This window comes from Typopeltis vanoorti, chromosome 23 (genome assembly GCF_054136105.1).
Source record: "Typopeltis vanoorti isolate ZY-2024b chromosome 23, IOZ_Tvanoo_1.0, whole genome shotgun sequence".
In the NCBI taxonomy this organism is placed as follows: domain Eukaryota; kingdom Metazoa; phylum Arthropoda; class Arachnida; order Uropygi; family Thelyphonidae; genus Typopeltis; species Typopeltis vanoorti.
Window position 1 is genome coordinate 60,233,475 of NC_143571.1, and position 22,572 is coordinate 60,256,046.

At 35.9% G+C, this 22,572-nt stretch overlaps 1 protein-coding gene across 3 annotated transcripts in view; it reads left to right on the forward strand.

The window, feature by feature from the left end:
• The first annotated feature begins 849 nt into the window (after positions 1–849).
• The window catches only part of LOC150093895 (uncharacterized), a 159,995-nt gene continuing 138,272 nt past the window's right edge, over positions 850–22,572 (forward strand). For 2 of the 3 annotated variants that reach the window (XM_090413013.1, XM_090413014.1), the window contains exons 1-2: positions 858–1,272; positions 15,539–15,584. In XM_090413013.1, the coding sequence (XP_090269139.1) occupies positions 1,129–1,272; positions 15,539–15,584 (190 nt within the window). In that variant the 5' untranslated portion in view covers positions 858–1,128. Of the gene's footprint in view, positions 1,273–15,538; positions 15,585–22,572 lie in introns of all 3 variants that reach the window. The other variant, XM_090413015.1, reaches the window with a different exon arrangement.

Genomic DNA, 22,572 nt, shown 5'->3' on the forward strand with positions numbered 1-22,572 from the left:
TGGAGGTGTCACGTAATAATAATACTATTTTCCTCCTACCATCCATATCTGTGAGGCATTCCCCGATCTTCCATCTGGGGACGCGCTCTATAGGGGTTACAGGACCCCACGAGAGCTAATTCCAGATTAATTATATAAGGATGTGTAGGGACTCTGAGATGAAATTTTGATCGACCGTAAGATGCGGTGATCAATACCCTTGGAGGGTAATGGATGGCAATTTTTTTTTTTTTAAGCGCCTCCATAGCGCAATTGGAAGAACGACGGTACATTGCGCCCTTCGATTGGAATAAGCCTAAGTTCGATTCTCGTTGCGACGGGAGGAATCTTTATCTGGACGATTTCAATCGAAGGTGAGTTAGCCTATCTCATACGGAGGTAACAGGGTTTTTTCTCCCGGAAACTCGAGTTTTTCATCCCGCATACAGACAAATCGGCCCTTCAGAACACACGCAATTTACAGACAAAAAAAAATACTAGTTGTGGAGGTGGGCAGTAGATGGCGTTGATGGAGATGATTCGTAGTAGAGGTTCGGTGTAGTAGTTGAGACAGTTGTAGGTGTCCTCCCGTGATGAGTCTTCGGACTCCTTGGAGGTGTCACGAATAATAATAATAATAATAATAATAATAAGGGCGTAGCGAACGCCTCAGCTCTCTATGATATTTTAATAATAATAATAATAATTAACTATTCCTAAGCTGTACTAATTATATTTATAATTATGATTTTTAAGTATATATATATATATATATATATGTTTGTAATTGATGTACTAATGAAAAGGCCACTTCCATAAAACTGTAATTCGTAATGAACATGTGATACGCACTTACGTATATTCACAGTTGTCCGCCAGTTGCCTGTTTCCTGTTAGTGATGGGAAAATCCAATTACATGTCAATTGATATGTGTGTTTTGTATCGTGTGCGATTAGAAGAAAATGTTCGGGACAGTTTAGAAATGAATAAATCAGTCAGTATTCGAAATTTGTTTATTTTAGTGCTCTTTATAAGACTGAATTCGTTAATCTTTCATGCATGTTTTGGGTATTCGTGTTCGGTGTTATTAGCTGTTATTACTGAATAATATTTTTTTCTCTCTCGTTTTTCCCGTTGGGCTTTAATTTATGTTTAGCATGCATGTTCATATGTTGACATTTTTTGACTGGGTGATGGCTTTTCTTCTCTTAGCACAATTTTTTTATGTACTTGAAGGTTCGTCGCTTTATTGGTCAGAGGAACTGTGTATATTAAACAACTGCTCAGAACAAGTAAGTAATTTTTTTTCCCGTTTATTTTTATTTTTACATAAGCACGCAGAGATCTACATATCCCAACGTTAGACGAGATATGTATACGATACTTATTAATTTTTTTCAAGGTCTGTTTATATATATTATGTGACATTTTGAGGCTGTGTCAATTCTACTGACATTCCCATGGCCAACCTCATATTGATAAGTGTTTTTGTTTGTATTTGTAGTATTGCTGTATAATACAGCCTGTATTATATTTTGAGGCTGTGTCAGTTCTACTGGCATTCCCATGGCTAACATCATATTGATGTGTGTGTTTGTTTGTTTGTTTGTTTGTATTTGTGGTACTATATATATTATTATTGTTAGCGGGTATCTCCATGAAGTTTAAAGACTCATGGAGGCCCAGAAACATCGTTTACCTATTGTACTTCCCACAATGCAACCAAAGTTTCATCATAGGAGTAACAAACTAATCATTATTAACACAATACCCATTATACCTCTCCTTAATCTGATACCAATTACTAAGGCAAGAATGACCTTTAACAAAACCCATGTTGCTCCCCATAATTGCCTTTTTGACAAAATTACAGTAAATCGACCAACCTTTACCTGCAAAGGTTGGTCGATTGGTAATATTTTATTTTCTCAAATTTGGTAGAGATTGGTAGAGCCTCTGCTACTAATGGCTCAGTTAAGTGAGTTTGAGCACGGTTAGTAGTTGGAAGGGAACCAATCAATGCTGTTGGCACACTCTCCTTCGGTGATTCTTTGAACTCCCTGGAGTGTCAAATAATAATAATAAATGTACTGGAATACATTTTGTACTAATTACAAACTGAATTATAGTGAAACCAGCACTCTTTGAAACTGCATTATGTAAAATATTGCTGTATGTATCTATATATATATATAAAATTTCCTTCACAGTGTCAGTACATTTTTGTGTCTTAACTGCATAGAATATAGTTAACTAATTTAATTTTGAAATTTAGCCTATGGGGTAAGATCTGGTCTCCACATATCTAGTAGATATAGAAACAGTGGAAAGATTTATTTCAGACACAGGATTGTATCAGGATTGGAATTTTGAATTTAAGCATAATTAGTTTATGATAGAACTACATAAGTTTCATTCATTCTTCCTCAGCCTACATTTATAGTATATCAAGCTTTAGGTAACTATTGTGCAGGGCAATATATGTGGTGAAGCAACAAGAGGTCATTTCTGGAAGCTGTATCCAGAGTGGTGTGAATAAAGGATGGATAAATAGATTCTTCAGGGATGGTGGATAATTGGTGCATTGCTAATAAGATAATTCAATGTATGATGTGTCATGGCAATGGAGGCTTTGAAATAATGATTGTAATATCATTATTAGATTGTAATTGTTCTGTGAGAATCCTTTTCATCAAACAGTGTTTAGAAAATGCAGTTGCATTTATGCCTTTATGTTCTATATTTTTATAATCATCTTATATTCTACGGATAACTGTTTGTCCTAGGTAAGGTGTTTTACAAGATTAGATGATATTACATGATTAAATTTTACAAGATTAGATGATATTCATTTTATCCCAAATGAGACTTGAAATTTCCATCCCATCCACACTTAATTTATATGATTTAGTCTTTTATTGATATAGTGTAAATGGAGGGGTTATCTATTTATGCTGTATTATTCATTTCTTATTCTTCCTACTATCTCTTTTCTCTACCTTCTGTGACTCTATATTCTTATACCTGAGAGCACTAGAAATTTATTTTTATTTAAAGACTGTGCCACTAGGCCTCCTTGTGGTATAAAAACTAGTAGTACTTCCATAGGTCCTAATCTAACACAAAATCCTCTCTTAATTAAATTTCAGTCATGGTTTTCTATGTATTCCTTATCTTATCTATCATTTAGTTCCCCGCTCACAGGATAGAGTTTATTTTGAAATAGTACATTGCACATTAAGATCAGGCAGCACTCCTTGGATATAAATGACAAGCATGTTTATTATACACTAAGTTTGAATATACAATACATACAGAGCAGGAAAATTGCTTCTTCTAATTATTAGTTTAATTGTGACAAATCCTTATGGCAATTTCCCGCGAATATGCAATAAACTTACAAGAATCACTGCAACTGAATTTATCTCTTATTTTTAGCTAATTATCATAGAACATAAAAATTTCTATTTATATACTTCAGGATTCATAATACTTTAGGATTCCTTACAGTTAACAATTAAACTCATGGCCCAATTACTTAAGAATTTGCTATGCTCTGATCAATACACTTAATTCCAACCATAAAAAATGCATTAATTATTTTCAGGCTATAACTATCTTATCACATTAAACTTAGCAGTCCATTAAGGTAGTTCCCTTATATCACATACAAAATAATATACAACAATTGACTCACATGAATTCTTTTTGCCTTTAGTGCACTTCTTCTCTATTCGTGTCGGAGTCCTTAGTTTCCTTTTCCATCTCGGGTTTTGAGTGCTTTCCTTAGAGGTCTATGGAGCACTGGCATTTCCTTCAGAACAATTGGCAGATTTGGAACGCGTTTTCCTGGTGTCTTGGAGCTTCAGGCAAAAGGGATTCAGCGTACGGAGCATATGCAGTGTCTGATCGGCAACGCATCGGGTCCGGCTTAGCTGCTCCCTCCATACCATAGTTAATCCCTTCTGGTAACTGTCATTTTTGATCTGGACGATTTGCCATGGATTGACCTTCTCCTCCCAACTTCCGTGTGTCCTAGCCAAAAATTGTCAATCTCTCATGGTTGAAGATCCATGCCTTATATTCAGTCTTTTCTGAAACCTTGGGTTAACAATTGAAACCCCCGAATATATCCTCGTGAATTCTTTGATTCTTTTGATCTAATATTTCTGCCGACTTTTCTTTTCTCCTCTTTCGTACATCTTTAATCCGTTTTACCAGACTGCAGAATTATATTTGATTCAGGCCGTCACTGAACTTGTAAACAAAAGAGCTCTCTTACACTACAATCAGAGCTCTAACATCAAATAACATTCCAATGGCAAGGCATTGCCCTTGGCTTTGCCATTTGAACATTCCTTGTTTATGCGAGCGAGCAAGCTAATTCCCTTTGGTCTTTATACATAGGCTTTTAGTATTCTATTTACAATAACAAGGTTTATTTTTATAAGCTTTCTAGTTGTGACCTCTAAAAATCGATGCAATAAAAAAAATTGGAGAAAATTCAATCTGCATCGAATTTTATAATAGCACTTTTTTTGACATGTTGCAGATGTGCAGTCTGCTCTCTAGAGTATGTTTGTTGGTATATAGGTCTTGTGTGATGACAGAAATATGCATATCAGTACACATTATTCCAAATAGGGTTGTCTCAATACTAATTTCAGCAGTGTGTATGTAGCTAATTCTCATGAATATATTCCACTGCAGTTATGGATGTTTGTGAATATGTTCTAAGTTGTAGATTTTTTGCTCTGTGATGTGAAACCACTACCTTGCTTGTTAAGGATTTATTGGTATTTTCCTTTGCATTGCTAATGATGCTACATACTGTTGGAAGTTTTTTCCCACTTGGTTAGACTAATAAATTTAGTTTAATCCTTTATCCAAGTATAAGCAAAGTTTGTTCCTGAAGTATCTTCAGGACTGAGGCAACTCGTGGTAAAGGTGGACTAAGCTCTCATCAATTGTCTTAGTATCTCCCATAATGCAAAGCACATCTCCTTGCGGACATGTATAATGCTATGCATTAAGGGAAGGGCCACTACACAGACTTCTAATATATGACTTCTCCATTACTTCCACCTTAGTATCACCACCTCAGGATCTGGCTACCACTGACGAGACCTCAATAAAGGTTGAAACCGGTCTGGCTAGTATAAAAGGGTTAGGAACCCCCCCCCTTTCGGTCTCTTGGTCTTTCATTGTGTGGAGTTCTCACATTTCCTCAAGTAGTGAAGGTTTAGTCTGGTGCTGGTTCGGGGATGGCCGAACGAATACCTCTAGACTAGGACGATGTTACAGCAGGTAATCTTGTCCTAGATTTCTGGAAAGTAGCGGCAGACATGCCGTTGAAAGGTCAGCAGATGCATGTGTCCCAAAGTCTAAAGCTGGTAATTGCTATGAGGTCTTGACCTGAAGTAGAATGAAGGAAACAAAGAAATGTCCTAGTGAAACAGAGGATAGACTAAAGCAGAAGCAGATGGATAGAGGTACCATAGAGTGGAGATAAGTAAAGTTTGTTAATTATATGAATGTAATCTGAATATGTATTAATATGTGAAGCTTTATTAGTGAAGGACTCAGATACAAGTATAGGTTGGGACTGTAGCGCTTATAAAGTCATGAGTGAATGGTTATTAATTGAAACTGAATCTATGTATATTGAAGAATGGTTAATGTTACCAGTAGTTAGTATAGAAATTAAATACTGGAATTCAGTAGTAATCTAGATGATATAGAATTACTTAATTTGGTGTGAATTATTTGAGAAAAAAATGTGTTCAGAGATCATATCTGATGAAGTCAAGCTAATTAATTGATTTAGATTAGAATGTGATTTATTTAGAGTGATGATTGTTCTTGTATGTTAAACTGTAATCTTAGAAACAAATAAACCTTGCTTGATTTTAACTAAATATATGAGTCTGTGTATAGAATTCGATGCACCACTTGTGAAACTCATTACGGATATGAGCAGTGAATAAAGTTAAGGACACAATTGCAACCCTAGGTCACATGAGTATATCTTCTAACTTACTTCTTGATTGAGTTATATCTTTAATCTAATAATTCTAAGTGGTGCAGTCTAAAAATATAAATTTCTTAGGAATTTAAGAGAGGTAAGGTTTGAGGACTCTGTCATATTGAATTTTGGCTCTACCCTGAGGCTATTTCTTTGTGTGATAGAGATACCACGTGACCCATGGAAAAAAGACTACACCTTTAGCGGCTTGATGTAGAGATCAAAGGAATAATATTTAAAGTGCACAACATCATGTGGCAGTCTATCAAAAGCCTTTGCAAAATCGAACTATAACAAGGTGACAAACACCTTGAACTAGTACATAAGTAAGTTAGTTAAACACGATCTCCCCCTTAACAAACCCATGCTGATAACCACAGAGAATACTGCAACCCATTTCTGTATCCTACTTCTCACCAATCTCTCCAGGACCTTCACCAGAACTCCAGATATACAGAGCCACCTATAATTTAAAGCTACAGCCTTTATGCAGTGGAACAATTTTACCCTCCTTCCACTCCCTTGGAACCTGTGCTGTTGAGAAACTCTTATTAAACAGGCATGCCAATGCTGCCCATTTTCCTGAAACATTCTCTTAAGATGCATGGTGATATGTCATCAAATCCTATCGCCTTATTAACATCGAGGTTATTTATTTCCTCAAATATCTCCTGCTCACTCACAAATAAGCTATCCTCTCCTATGTCCTCTACACTTAAGTTCCTCATTATTCCACCCTGATCAGGATGAAACACACTTATAAAGTGACCACTGAATACTTCAGCAATTTCTTCTGCAGCAGTTATCATTCTACCGCTTTCATCCCTTAACTTCATCTTTCCATGATCATTCTTCCTTTTACTTGCCACATATCTAAAAAAAACTCTCTGGGGTTTTCTTAGCCTGATTTGCCAATTTCTGTGCATACTCTATTTTTGTTTTCCTTACTGAGTCCAAAGTACTTTCTTTTTCCAGATTTCGTACTTAAGCTCCACATTCATCCATTTTACACCTACCTTATTCAGCCTTTTGGCCTTTTGGATACATTCGTACGTTGATGCTGTTATGTATTTCTTTGCAAGTTTCTATGCAGCAGTTATTTCCTTACCGCTCAACTCCTCATTCCATTTATAGCTCGAAGTTGTCTCCTAAGCTTGTCATAATCACCAGCCTTATAATTCCACATATATCCTTTCCTCGCAAAAGCTTGCATATGACTAGCCACAACAAAGGTGATTACTTCATGATCACTTTCACCAACTGGAGGAAAATGTGAAACCCCTCTAACAGTTACATCCTCTGATGAAATGATGAGTTCTAGAACTCTTGATCCTTGCGTGCCTTCCTTTATGTGCTGCCTGAGATAGTTATCTCTCAAGAACGCGAGAAATTCACTTTCCTTATTCCAAATGCTATCTCTTCATTCCAATCTATACTGCCATAATTAAAATCACTCTTCCTTTATTCACTAATCCAAGTTTTTTATACATTTCTTCATCACCACATTCCCAAGCCTATAGCAACACCCAACTAAATATGTCTTCCTCTCAACCTCCACATTACACGTTATGTGTTGAATATTTATCTTAATCTGCTTTGGCACACATATTAGAGAACCAAAGCTTTGGATAGTGGTTGAGAGTTTGTGTGGAGCAAAGAATAAAGGTCCTTATTCCAAAAAAAGAATCATAGCAGGTGTTCTGTATTGGGGGAGTGGAAGCAGTAACCTTGTGTCTTTGTGCATTGCCAAAGACACAATTCCAATATTGGCAGTGGGAAGGTTCATTTGTAGAGAAGGATATATGGATAATGTTATGGTCAGAGTTGACAAAAGAACTAACATATGCAGTATATTAGTAGGCAGAGCTGGTTAAGTAAAGGTTAAAGGTTTTGGAAAAATTATGATCAGGATTATCAAGTGTTCTGGTTGATAAGTGGGCATTTTCTATTGAATTATTACTAAGAAAGAATAATTTAGCTTCCCTATTTCTTGATCTGTGAAGTTACAAAAGAAGGGAAGCCAGTTTGAGGAAGATGATATTGCTGTTTATATAATTGAACTGTAGAGGATCAAGCCTCATAAATAATAAAAGAGGTCTGCATTAGAATTGGAATTATTAGAATTAGGAAAACAGGGAAAGAAAATCTTTAAGGCTTAGTAATTTCTGTCATAGAATGTCCCATGTAACTGATCTATATGTTCTATTCTTTATTATGGAAGAAATTATACAGAATGTAAGTAGGAAATGAATAGTAGTTGCTGAGGTTTGCATATAATAATTATTTTATTTTTATATGGCTCCCATTCACAAAAGGTTTATTTGTAAACCTTTAATATATGTGCACCATGGATGGGCTAATGATTTTTTTTTTTCTATTTTTATTGCTTTTATATTATTATTTGGTAACCTCCATGAAGACAACAGACTCATAGTGGGAGGCCCACTCAACCAACAACACATCTATCATAATGAGCTTTGAAGTTATTTACACTACCTGCACCCACAATGCACTCAGGCAATGCATTCTGCTCGCTAAGAACTCTCCATGTCAAAAAAATATCTATTCCTCACTCCCTTCTTCACCACATCTCTATACAACTTCCAGGGATAGCCTCTCTCCATCTTAACATCCACTCTTTTTTATAATTTCTTCTTTATTAATCTAATAGAATCCCCTAACTAACTTGAAGGTCTATCTATCTCCTCTTTTCCTCCTAACCACCAATTCTGTAATCCACATTCTCTTAAATGCTCTTCATAACCAACACTCCAGAGTTCTGATATCACTTTGGTTATTCCTCTTTGGACCCTCTAGTGTTTCCACATCACAATGAAAACTAGATGACCAAACCTGAGCACAATAGTCCATATGTGGTCTGACCAGTGTCTTATATAGATGCACCACCACTACCTCCTCATTATCCCTACATATCAAGAAGGAAAGGATATGTCAACGTACTTTTTATCATAGCAGAAATATGATGTGCAGTCTTTACAACACGTACAATGTGCCCTTGAAACTTTAGTCTACCATCACTCCAAGATCCTGAATCTCATCCACTTACTGAAGTATAGCTCCACCGATACAGTATGTAGCCTTATACCTCTGTATCCCAAGGTGTAATTTATTTATTAACATGAAAACTGCAACCCCACTCACCTTGTACAAGTTAAAAGTCTATTCAAATCTTCCTGTAGAGAATTGATATCAACATCACTCTTGATAATTCTATCTAACTTTGCATCATCAGCAAGCATTTGAAGATCCCCAGTTAATCCACATGCAATATCATTAACAAACAAGTTAAACAGCATGGACCCTTGAAGCATATTGAAGCATACTGGTCACCTTCCTTTTCTGTGAGACAGTCCAATCATACACAACTTGCTGGTATCATTCAGAGAGCCCAGTCTCCAATCCATCTAACCAATATACTATCTATTCCTATCCTCAGCAGCTTGTACACCAACTTATCATGTGGTAATCTATCAAAATGCTTTTGCAAAGTCAAGAATATCACTGTATATGATTCTCCCTTATCCAACACATTCATTACCTTATCATAAAACATAAGCAAATTGCTAAAACATGACCTGCCCTTCACAAACCCATGCTGATCATTATAGAGAATCTTATATTCATCAACCCAATCTGTATTCTATTCTAACCAATTTTTCAACACTTTGATCACAACTCTTGGTATGCAGTTATGCATTGTTTGTGTTAGATACTGCCTCATCATTTCTCATGCACTGTCAGCATCTTTTCTACATAATTCATCAACCCAATGTATTGATGCTAGTTGACTATGGAGCTTCTGATAATTACCCACTTTATAGTTCCACATATAGACCTTCTTGATAACAACTTTTTCCTGTTTGAATACCTTCCAAACACCAGTACCTCATGATCACTTTCACCAACAGGTGGTACTGTTGATACTTCATTCACAACCACATCTTGCCAGGATATCACCAAATCTAACAACAATAAACTGTATGTTGCTTCCATTACATGCTGCTTTAGATAGTTATCCTACAGAAACTCAACAAATTCACTCTCCTTGTTACTATACACTATCTCTTCTTTCCAATCCATATTCCTATAATTAAAATCTCCCTTAAGGATTATCTTCCTTTTACTTCCCCAACTAATTTATCTAAATATTTCTCGACCAATACTTCCCACATTCCCTGACCTATAACTTCATCCTATTAGATATGCTATTCTATTGATCTCAACTTCACACTAAACAGCTTCTAAATCTTCACACGTACTACTATTTTCCACTTTGACTCTTGAAGGACAATCTGTTATTATATATATAGACTTACCATAAATTTTTTTTATCAAGCTGAGACATTTTTGAGAGTTTGCTCAAAACAGAAAGTAACGCCTTCTACGCTAAGTACTTATGATTCAAAAGGCTAATTAACAGAGTGGTTAACAAAAAAAAAAAAACATTTCGTAGTAATAATTTTTTAATTACTCTTTAATTACTCTTAGTTATGTTCAATAACTTATTATTAAAAAGTTATTAAAATTTATCACTAGCTTGAACTTTCTTTAAAATTTCTTTGTTATTTTTAATCGCATCGAAAAATTCACTACAATTTAGTTCACTATTAAGTTTGCAGTGCAATACAGCTTTTACTGTTGATTCAGCCATTTTACCTTTTTCTTCAGACCATATGTTATTCATTATTGAGGATATCCTTTCAACAGGTGAAGATGTGCCTGGCAGGCTGAAAATGTATTCTATAATTTGGACAAGATTGGGCAATGAAATGTTCTTTTCTTTGAAATGACTGAATAGTTGTATCAGTTTTTCTTCGCAACTTGTATTTTTCAAAATGTCATAGTTTGCCGACCAAAAAGCTTTTGCAATCACCACTTCATCAAACAGTTCATCCATGTTTATTACATTATTTGCAAGAATTTCATTAATTATTTCACCTGAAGCTTCAATTTCCGACCAAGTTAATTCATTGTTGTTTATCCAAGTAAAAGATTCTGCTCCACCAAAACTGTTTTCCCAAAGCTCAATGTAAGAAAGACATCGGTCATAAAATTTTGTAAACTTTTGTGGTATTGTATTAGTATTAATACTTCTATTATTTTCCAGTATTCTAAAAAGCTTTTTTGCTTCTTGAGGTATAAATTTATCATCATACCTTTCCTCAAGATGTGTTTTTAATTTTCTAAGTTCAATGACAATATCTGTTGCACTCGCTTTTGTACTTTCCATAATCAAGATAGATTTGTAAACAATTTGAGTTGCCCAAACCACAAATACATTTCACCACAATCATTATCAAAGAACTCTTTTAACATCACCGGACATTGTTCTTGTGAAATAAAGTATGAGTTCAGTCCCTCATAGATTTCAAGTATTCAGTCAATAGCTGGAAGTAGCAAAAGAAAATGAGTGTTGCCATGTTGAAGACCCTTTTCATACCCTACATCTACAATTTAAAAAAAAAAGAACGCTTTTAGTTGAGTGACTCGAACTGTATAAATGTGGAAATATTTATAAATTTTGAATACTAAAGCTTCTATTTCAATAGGTAGAACGTCAACTGCAGTTATTATTATTATTACTACGGGCGACTCCGAGGAGTCATTAGACTCATCGAGGGAGGCCCTAAACATCATGTCCACACAACTATTTGATCTCACAGTGTCTATCATTGCCTTGAACTCATTCAGTGTCATAGCACCCACAACAGACTCTGGCAGCGAATTCCACTCATTTACCACTCTAAAAGTAAAGAACCCAGCTCTAACACCCTTACTAACCACACTCTTGCCCAGCTTCCATAGATGTCCCCTAGTCCTCCCACCACCAGTTCTGATCTCAAAAATATCCTCTGAATTAATCCTATAGAAATCCTTTAGCAATTTGAATGTCTCAATCATATCTCCTCTTTTCCGCCTATCAACCAATTTCTGCACCCCAAAATCTTCAACCTGTTCTCATAAGGTTCATTCCATAGACCTACTGTCATCTTGGTCACTCACCTCTGGATCCTCTCAACCTCCTCCCCATCAATAAGAAACCTAGGTGACCAAATCTGGGCACAGTAGTTGAGGTGAGGTCTTATCAAGGCTCGGTACAGAGGAACAATAACTTGCTTATCTCTGATTATATGAAGAGCCAAAGGCTTCAATTCGGCGAGATGTAACTTATTTAAGTTAAGGGATATTCTCTCATAATGTAGAACAGTAATACAGCTCCTAGGAGCTAGGTTCACATTATCGGTAAATATCAAGAATTGTGATCGGAGCTTGCTCCACCTTTGATATGAGTTGCCTCAGTTTGCACTACCTAAAGGGTCAGTTGCTGCAGTATCCAGGTATTTGCTTACGCTTGGAATCGCCGAACTTTATATAGTTTCTATATTCAGCATGAAGCTCTTTGAGTTTCTTATTTGGCTAAGAAACAATATGGAATGTAATATCCCTTAACTTAAATAAGTTATATGTCGCCGAATTGAAGCCTTTGGCTCTTCATATAATTAGTCATTTATTAGGACACCTCTTGGCAATTCTCATACAAGGGATGTAAATTCTGTTTGCTACAAACTTGGTATTATTAACTAGGTCTACCTACTCACTGATGAGACTCAATAAAGGTTGAAACCAGTCTGGGTAGTGACCTTCTCTCATTATGTAGAACAGTAATACAGCTCCTAGGAGCTAGGTTCATGTTATGGGTAAATATCAAGAATAGTGATCGGAGCTTGCTCCACCTTTGATATGAGTTGCCTCAGCTTGCACTACCTAAAGGATCAGTTGCTGCAGTATCCAGGTATTTGCTTATGCTTGGAATCGCCGAACTTTATATAGTTTCTATATTCTGCTAAGAAACAATATGGGATGTAATATCCCTTAACTTAAATAAATTGCTTAGCTCTGCTCGTCAAAGTATTCTTCAGCAACCAAGGGATTCCATGAGCTGATTTAGTCACTTTTGCAATGTGCCCCCTAAACTTCATCTCCCTATCCACCAACACTCCCATGTCCCTGGCCTCATTAATCTCCTGGAGTACAGTTCCACCAATGTAATATACTGCTGCTAATCTTTTCACCCCAAAATGCATAACCTTACATTTTGTCACATTAAATTGACATCCATTCTCCTTAGCCCAGACCTCCAATCTATCCAAATCATCCTGCAAGATTTTGACATCGTCTGCATTCACTATTGCCCTACCCAACTTTGCATCATCAGCGAACAAATGAACCGTTCCTCATAGATTCTTCCCTATATCGTTAATGAACAAATTAAACAGCAGTGGTTCAAGAACAGAACCCTGCAGCACACCACTAGTCACAGGCCATCTTTTGGACTCTACTCCTGAATAAACTACTGTCGAATATCTCTCCATCAACCACCCATCCATCCATCTCACCAACCCTTTATCCATTCCCCTATGTTGCAGTTTACAGATTAGAATTCCATGTGGTATCCTGTCAAAGCCTTAGCCAGGTTCAGAAGTATCACTGTAAACCTATTACCCTTATCCAGTTCAGCCGTCACTGTGTTATAAAACTTGATCAAGTTACTGGGGCATGATCTACCCTTCACAAAGCCATGCTGGCCCTCATACAGTATCTCATTTTCATCAATCCATTCCTGTATTTTTCCCTTGACTACTTTCTCCAAGACCTTGACAATGACTCATTTGAAGACAGTTGTGAATGATGCGAGCACTGCAACCGATGCCCACAATATTTCTTCCTAGTTCCTTTTTCAATTGACTGTAAATATTGTTTTCTCCTCTCCGTTTTACACCCCCAAAATTGGTATTGCAGTTATCTCCACAAAATCCAATAATTTTTTTATTATATTATGAGTTTTTATAACTGACATTAAATGGTTTGTCAGTATTTCTGCAGTTTCACCGGGAACTGATTGAAAGTCTAAAAGTTTAACTTTTACTCCACAATCTGGTGCAAAATACCGCACAACACATGGCACAGTTTTAATTTCTTTCCTGTTGGAAAAATCAATTGATATCGTCACAAAATTTATTTTGTTTAAATCTTCACAAAGTTGCTGAAACAACAGTGGCTCAATCACATTAACAATGACAGCTTCACATTTTGTTCTACCCAGTCAAAACTTTGTTTCAAAAGGCTTTGATATCAATTTAGATGAACAATTATCAGACTTAAAGCTGAGATTGTGAATAGCAACATGAAATACAAAAGTTGCTTCTTTAGCAGCTATTAAAAATTCTTTGTCACTTGGATCGGCACCTTTAAAATATGACAATATCTTTGAGGAAGTTACTGCCGCTGCTAGACTAGCCTTATGTTTTGCACATGTCAAGTGATTTTTTATGTTCCAATGCCCACCATGAGCCACTGAAAATTCTGAAGAGCACTGTTCACATTTCACTTTATCAATATGACCACAAACTTTTTTCAAAAACGGATAATCCTTTTTTAATTCATCCATAAACACACAGTTTCTTTTTGGCATTAAATTAATTTAATGAAGTAAAAAAAAATCACAAACAACACGCCAAAAAGAAACACCGACTTGCAATCTAAACTCATCTAAGATTATGCATGCTCAACAATGACTTGCGACGCAGCATACAGGCCAGAGTCAAAGTGGGGTATTTGTGTTGCTTAATCGCCATTTTCTGAGCTGCACTTTTTGTACTACATGTATATTCTGCACCTTTAAATTTTTACCAAATAACTGGGACAAAATGACAAACTGGCCAGGATGCTGGGACCATACCTTCAAACCGGGACGTATGGTAAGCCTATATATATATATATATATATATATATGTTAAAGATACCAAGAAATTTTATACTTGGTTTTTAATCCTTTTCCCAAGTAAGCAAAACAAAGTTTTGTGCTTGAAATATATTCACATCTTGCTGAGCTACTCTACTTCTATATAGAGGCTAATGACTTCATATCACTTGCCTTGGTATCCCATAATGCAAAGCACATCCCCTTACATTTGGACTCTAGAGTAGGGTTTCTAAACTATGTAAAAAAAAATATATATATATATTACATAGTTTACAAACCCTACTCTAGAGACCAGATGTAATTCTTTCAAGTCACTTCAGGCCTGCAATAAGTGGGGAGGTGGTCTCACACTGGGTGATGAAATTCATCTCCCACCTAAAGACACTAACAAACACCCATTCCCACATTGGGATTTGAACTCCCAGCCTGTTGATTGGAAAACATATATGCTAATCATTCGGCCAACCAGGATGGTATTAAAGAATTGTTTTTAATGTTAATACTCTGAATGAATGAATGTGAAATTTGCAGCTTCATGATGTTTCAAGGAATGCAGTGTTTTTGCTATATTTTGTTTTTTCCTTGTTTATCTTCATAGGAAATTTAACTGCAGTGTCATCTCTAGTCTTTACTATTTGTCTTTTATGGTTGGTGATATTAGCTGGGTGATACGTATTACTATGTTATGAATCTGTTTTTTGTTTTAATTATATTTTCCTAATATTATTTGTATTATTTTGTGTTTTAGATTCCAAGCTCAAATGCTTATGACTGTGTAATCTATCGCACATCAGGTAAATATTAATAAAGCTTCTTTAATAGACCTGCTAATAGTTAAGATATGTAAAACTTAATATATACACAAATGAACAATTAATGTGTAACTTAATTACTCTTTGTGTATACAGTTTGAGTGATATTATGGATGATAATTCTTGTAGACAAGCTTATACGTTGGTTTATAAATCTTATAAATAAAGCTTATAAATCACTTAATGAATTGACAACTTACATAAGAATATAAATTAAATTACACTTTAATAAATATTTCCGATATTTCAATAACGTCACGTTGCCATCTTCAAAAGGAACTTACAAAAAAGGCACGTGCACGTAGGCACTACAATACAGTAACTGAGAATGAAGTGTGGAAGCTATTGTTCTCCTAAAAGTCCTGATGGTGCCCCCCCCCCCCCCCTAGCGGGCTATGTAGGTGTTCTTGGGCTGGTGGTCTGCAGATGTAAGCCTCCCAAATTTGAGGCAGTCTCATGCAACCAAATTTGTTGAGGTTTGGAGAGTTTCTTAGGGCTGAGGCTGATTTCATGAATAGTCTTTCGAATTCAAACTTGCTACGGTGTATTATTGTAGCTTTCTTCCACCGTATTCTGTGGCGTATATCCAGAGCATGGTCTGCAAGACCCGAGTGGCTGTACTTGTGAAACTGGATGTAGTCCTTGTGTTCCGAAATTCTGATAATCGCTGTTCTGCCTGTTTGGCCAAAGTATGACAGTTTACAGCTGCAAGAGACCTGGTATACACCAGGTAGGTCTAGGGGAAGTGGTTGGTCTTTAGTGGAAAGATGAGCAAATGAATAGGGATGTCAGTGTAATAAAATTAAATGTAAAGTCTTGAAATTTGGGATCCATAGATGGGAGGCTGCATGCTCTATTGATGAAGCTATACTAGAGAAAATGGATGAGGCAAGGGTTCTTGGGATGATTCTCGATAAAAATTTGAAGTTTAGGACTCATATTATGAAGGTGGTGAAGACAACCCAGAGAATTGCTGCAATAGTAAGATGGTCTTTGACCAGTAGAGATAAGAGTGGTCATTTCTTTGTACAAAGCCCTGATGAGGTCATATGTGAACTACCGTGCCCACCAGATCTAGTCATCAGGATTTGAAGAGGATAAATTAACCTTAGAGTTACTTAGGCAGATTATCAAAAACTATATCAGGACTCTGAGAACATGCAAACTACAGTTTGGTGGATAAAAGGGTTGACATGATGGAGATATTTAAACTCCTGGTAAGTATTTATAGGATCAACATAGGGGACTTTTCATATAGTAGAACAGGAGGAGGAAGAATGACTAGAGGCCATCCCTGGAAGTTGTGAAAGGAAGTGGAGAGTAGGAGGGTGGTTGGACCTAGGAATTCATTGTCTGATAGTGGTGAATGTGCAGACAGTGAATAGGTTTAAGGAGCGGTATGATAGACTTCGTGTTGTCTAAGATGGACCCGCCACAATGAGTCTTATTGGCTCCTCTGCTAATAGATGTTTGTAAATGTTTTTAGGTATTAGAGGACTTTCATCACCCAGAGAACCTTCATCATACAGACTACAACTATACTTATTGGAGAAAAGAAATGACCTGAAAAAGCCATTCTATATTTGGTCTTTGCAGTAGGATTTCCATATGTTTAGTACTCACAATGCTTATTTGAGCTAGGCTTAAAGATTTCTTCTAGGTGAGAGTTGCATAAAAATTCTACACTGGCTAGTTGAAATTTAATAAAGTGTATAATTTAAGCATTTCTATTAAAATTTGTTGAGTTATTTCAATTGGACCACTTATAAAAGCGAAATTAGGCAAAACACAATTTTGCCTAATCTGACATGCTTGTCAGACTTAACAGAAGCACAGGTGGACAACACAGGATATTTAGTAGAGTGTTGCTACAAGCCAAGGAGAGTGAGGAGCAGGAGATGTTTAGGCATTTGAGCTTGGCAAATGCAAGAAGAATGATTGTTATGGAAGATTTTAACTATGGCAGTATAAATTGAGAAGAGGAAAATGCATGTAGTAATAAAGCAATGGAATTTCTAGAATTCTTGAGGGACAAATGTCTTAGGCAACTTTTGGATTTGGTCATAGCATCAGAAGAGCTGATTATAACTAAGATTGCATCTCTTCCCCCATTTGGAGAGAGAGAGACAGTGACCATGTGGTTTTGACTTGGAAGATGAATAGACATGCAGGAGTATCAAAGAGAAGGAAATATATATGGAATTATAAGGTGGGTGATTATAATAGTCTTAGATACCATGGTGGGAGGAATTGGAAGGGTGAGATATCATTAGTGCTTGGGGAAATTGTAAAGGAATATTTATTAGCAGCAATAATAAGTTGTATTCCATGAGCAAAGAAGAAGACACAATTTGGTGTAAAGTGGATGACAAACAATAACAAACAGGAACTGCAAGTGAAAAAGAGGTTATGGAAAAGATATAAGGAGATGGGTGGAGAGCAGATGCATGAAGAATATAAGACTCGTCCAGGAGAGTGACTAATATGGTAAGGAAGGCAAAACTGGAATATGAGAAGAGATTGGTCCTAAGATCCAAAGAAAATCCTAGGGAATTTTTTTAGTTACGTGGCCAGTATGAGGAGAAATGATTGTGGAAGAATGACATTGTGGGATAAAAATGGGAATAGAGTGATTGATCGATGCAGAGGACATACTGGATTATGAACACTTTATCAATGAACACTTTATTGGAGCATTTCATCCTGGAAAAGTAGGTTTTAATACTAGAGGGATAGGGCAGGATCAGGGTTTAGAGGTGCAAGAGGAGAGTGTGTTTCAAATACTGGGCACTCTGAATGTCAATAAACCTGTGGAACTGGATGGAATTTTGTCAGGTTTTGAGAGAATGTACTAAAGAACTGACAGCTCTGTTGACCTGGCTTTTCAATGAAAGTCTTGCTAAGGGAAAGGTACCCAAGGAATGGAAGGAAGGTAAGATAGTGCCATTGCATATGGGTGGTAGCAGACTGGATGTGTCAAATTATAGGCCAGTTTGTGTTTCGTCAGTAGTTAAGATCTTGGAGAAAGTGAGGGACCATATACAGCATTGGGCAGATAAGGGTAATGTTATCTGTGAAAGTCAACATGGATTTGTTAAGGGGTGCTCTTGCTTTAGTAATATGATTGCCTTTTATAATAATGTGACAAGAGAGGTTGATGAGGGAAAGACATAGTCTGCCATTTTTTTGGATTTTGCAAAGTCATTTGACAGGGGTGCTACATGATAAGCTGATATTTAAGTTGCAGCACATGGGTTTAGATGTTAGGTTAGTCATCTGGATTCAGGATTGGCTATCTCACAGGTATAAGAGAGTTGTGTGTGGTGGGTCAGTATCAAGGAGGCAGAAGATTACAGGTGGGGTCCCACAGGGCTGAGTACTGGGACCTGTATTGTTTAACCCTTATATCAATGAATTGTGGGGATATTCAGTTGTTTATGGATGATGTGAAGCTAGGAAAGGTTATTTGTCATAGTGCAGATGTTAAACTCTGAATGAAAAGAAAGATCAAAAAACCTTTACCTTCATTCAGATTTAACATGATTTATCAATATATCAAGAAAAAAATAATCACTTGTAAATTATCAGTTCCGTTAATATTTAAGAAAGTTTTATCTAATGCATCATATTGAAATTAAATAAGTGTTCTGTAAAATTTAAACTATGTGTAATCTATGTAAGTGCTATTACAATGTTGAAGGCAATCCGATTATACAGCAATGGCCTGAAGTCATGCACGTGCACCAAATAGAACGCGCATGCGGATGACCTCCGAATAGAACGCTAGGGGTGAGATTGGCGCTAGGTATTCATAGGAGTGATGCGCCGGGAGAAATCAGGATGACGTAGGCAAGAAACATAGGGTGCACATTTTAAAAGACGCTGTGGCGCCAGCTCATGGCTTTTTTTCTTGTTCCCTGTACTGGAGTCATCAACGGAGAAGTCCATCAGGTGGTCATTGCGGCTAGCAGCAGTTTTGGGCTTTGGAATGACCTGACACGGTAGGGTTCCAGATCACGCCGAAGATCATAGAACCATGCCCAGCTGATTGATGAGCGAGTGGGAAGCCAGAATTGTTTCCCCTGTCAGTGATGTGTCATGTCCGAATCCAGCTGATGTGTAGAAAAGCCAAGGTAAATCAATCTAGGAGGTTAATCAGGAATTTGAAAGTGCCGTAGAGATATGCATGCATCCCCAACTACTGGTAAAGTAGATTCTTATTTGTTAATGTAAAAATTGTGAAGGGAACATTGATTTAGATATATGTAAGACTTCAACTCAGGACTGAGCCCTCATTGAAAGAACTTTAGGAGTTATGCTGAGGAATTTTAGGAATGTGAATTGAAATAATAGTGTGAAGAAAATTGTGTTAATTGAAATAATAGAGTGAAGATAATTTTGAATGTATGTGAATTATAGAAAGTATAGTCTTTTATGGTGTCTTACATAGACGAGAGTTAAATTTTGTAAGAATGAATGATTTGAAAAATTGATTTTATATGTTAAGGAGACTTTGCAATCATAAGTAGAACTACTCATTTCTTTTGAAATGAGTAGTTCTACTTATGATTTTAATTAACATTTCAAAAGAAATGTTAATTAAAATCTTATGATTTTAATTCATTTCAAAAGAAATTAACATTTCGAAAGAAATGTTAATTTCTTTTGATTGTACAAGTCTTAATTTTCAGTTTGAAATGAAAATTAAGACTTGCCTGATTTCCATTTTACTGAACCGTTCATTAAAAGTTCGAACCTAAGTGGGAAATAAGATTGACAAACATAAATTAAGGGGCTATGACTGTGAGATAAGTCCTAACAGTGAGATTGTTTAAGAATTATGAGACTGTGTTTGGTTCCATAAATAAATATTCATCAAGTACATTTTAGGGTGGTGTAGTATAAATATAAATTTTTTCTAAAATTAAGAAGGAACCAGTACCTGAAATGAAACAAAGGAATTGGCGATTAATTATATCGCCAATTAACGACATTTCCTTTGTCTTCATAGCTCATGTGCACATCTTGTTTAATTGCTTATCGGCCTTGATTGAAAGTCAAGACATGACTCACTGATAGTTTAAGAAATTACTAATAAGGGGAAGTCAGAAAAGAAGATAATTATATATGTATGAATACAAGTATTAAAAATAAGCAAAATTAAAAGTAAGTAAAATAATGTTAGAAATATAGGAACAAAAGATATAAGAACAAGATATAACAAATGGAACGACGAGCCCAAGATATAACACAGATGTGGCAGCTTTGCAAGAGGATTTGAATAAACTGGATAGATGGGCAAATGAATGGGGGATTCAATTTAATACAGCAAAATGTAAAGTCTTGAAGTTTGGGTTACATCGATGAGAGGCAGCATACTTTGTTGGAGCTGTAATGGTGGAAGTAGACAAGAGATGGGGTGATGATTGATAGAAACCTGAAATTCATGGAACATATTGCAAAGGTGGTGAGGTTAACCCAGTACTAAGAAGGATTCTGACCTGGAGATAAGAGTTGTCATTCCATTGTATAAAGCCCTGATCAGACCACACTTGGACTATTGTTCTCATATTTGGTCCTCAGAATTTGATGGGGATAAATTAACTGTGGAAAGGATACAGAGGCAGATTACAAAGATGGTTTCAGGACTATACAATGTGTTATGAGGATCAGCTGAGGGAATGTGGACTGGAGAGTTTGGTAGATAGGAGAGTGATATGATTGACACTTTTAGACTGTTGATAGGTAGTTACTGGGTTGACACTGTGGAGTTCTTTTGCTTCGTGAAACAGGAAGGAATGAGGACAAGGAGCCAACCCTGGAAGTTGCAAAAAGAAGCTGTGCACAAGTGGGTGATGAGTGGTTTCTTTGCATGGAGGGTGGGTGAACCGTGGAATGCATTGCCTGATAGAGTGGTGAGAGCACAAACGGTCAGTGAGTTCAAGGAGTGGTATGATAGACTTTGTGTTTCTAGGAAGGACGTCCCACGTTGAGTCTTTTGACTCCGTGGAGGCATGAATCATAATAATAATAAATTTGTCGCAGATGTCAAAAATACTGTCTCCTGCATGTTGTTCCTATTGGTATATTCCACTACGAACTGCATATGTTATTAGTTACATGAGTGTATTGAGTTAGGAAACTAGGAGTTTGTAGATTGTACCAGTCTTAGTAGATGGCTAACTAATATCTAACAATAGATTAGGTATAGAAATGGGTAATTGTTTAATGAGGGTAGATGTTATCTAGAAATGCCAAACACAGACTCTTCTCTTTTATTCATAAATAAGCATAACTTTAAAATTCCTTATTTATATGCTACATAACCACTAATTTATATAATCTATCATTGGCCTTAGTTGTACAATCTAATCCTCCTTTCCTATAAAACGTAGCTTAGCTTAGTGTTTTTGGGGTCGCTCTTATTTATATAGTTATTTCCATAAGTTCCACATTCTTTTTGTTCATAGCTTCTGAGAATGCAATTTACAAATTCACTTATTTAAACTTATATGTTGGTTATACATATTACCACAAGAATTTTTGTGATTTATCCCAAGAGATTTTTATTTTAATCAAATGTTTCTCCTAAAGCACTGAAGTATTCTCAGTGGTAATTATAAAGGTAAAAAAGCAAAACTGAACAATAATGTGAACTTTCAAGCAAGTATTCAAATATTTCGACTACCCTCTGGATTCAATGAAAGGTGAGTATTTTTTTGTTGTTGTTATTTTAAACTGAGATATCTGAGAGATTTACATCTTTCATTTATATCAACAACAAAAAAGGCCACCTTTGATTGCATTGAAAGGGCACAGACAAAATATTTAATTATGGCTTGAAATTTCATGTTCTTATTCAATTTTGCATTATCTTTGTTATCATTGTTGAAAATACCTCATTTAACTTTAGTTATTTTAGGCATAATAATATTGAATTAAAAAGTAATTTATTTTTTACCTATTGTGT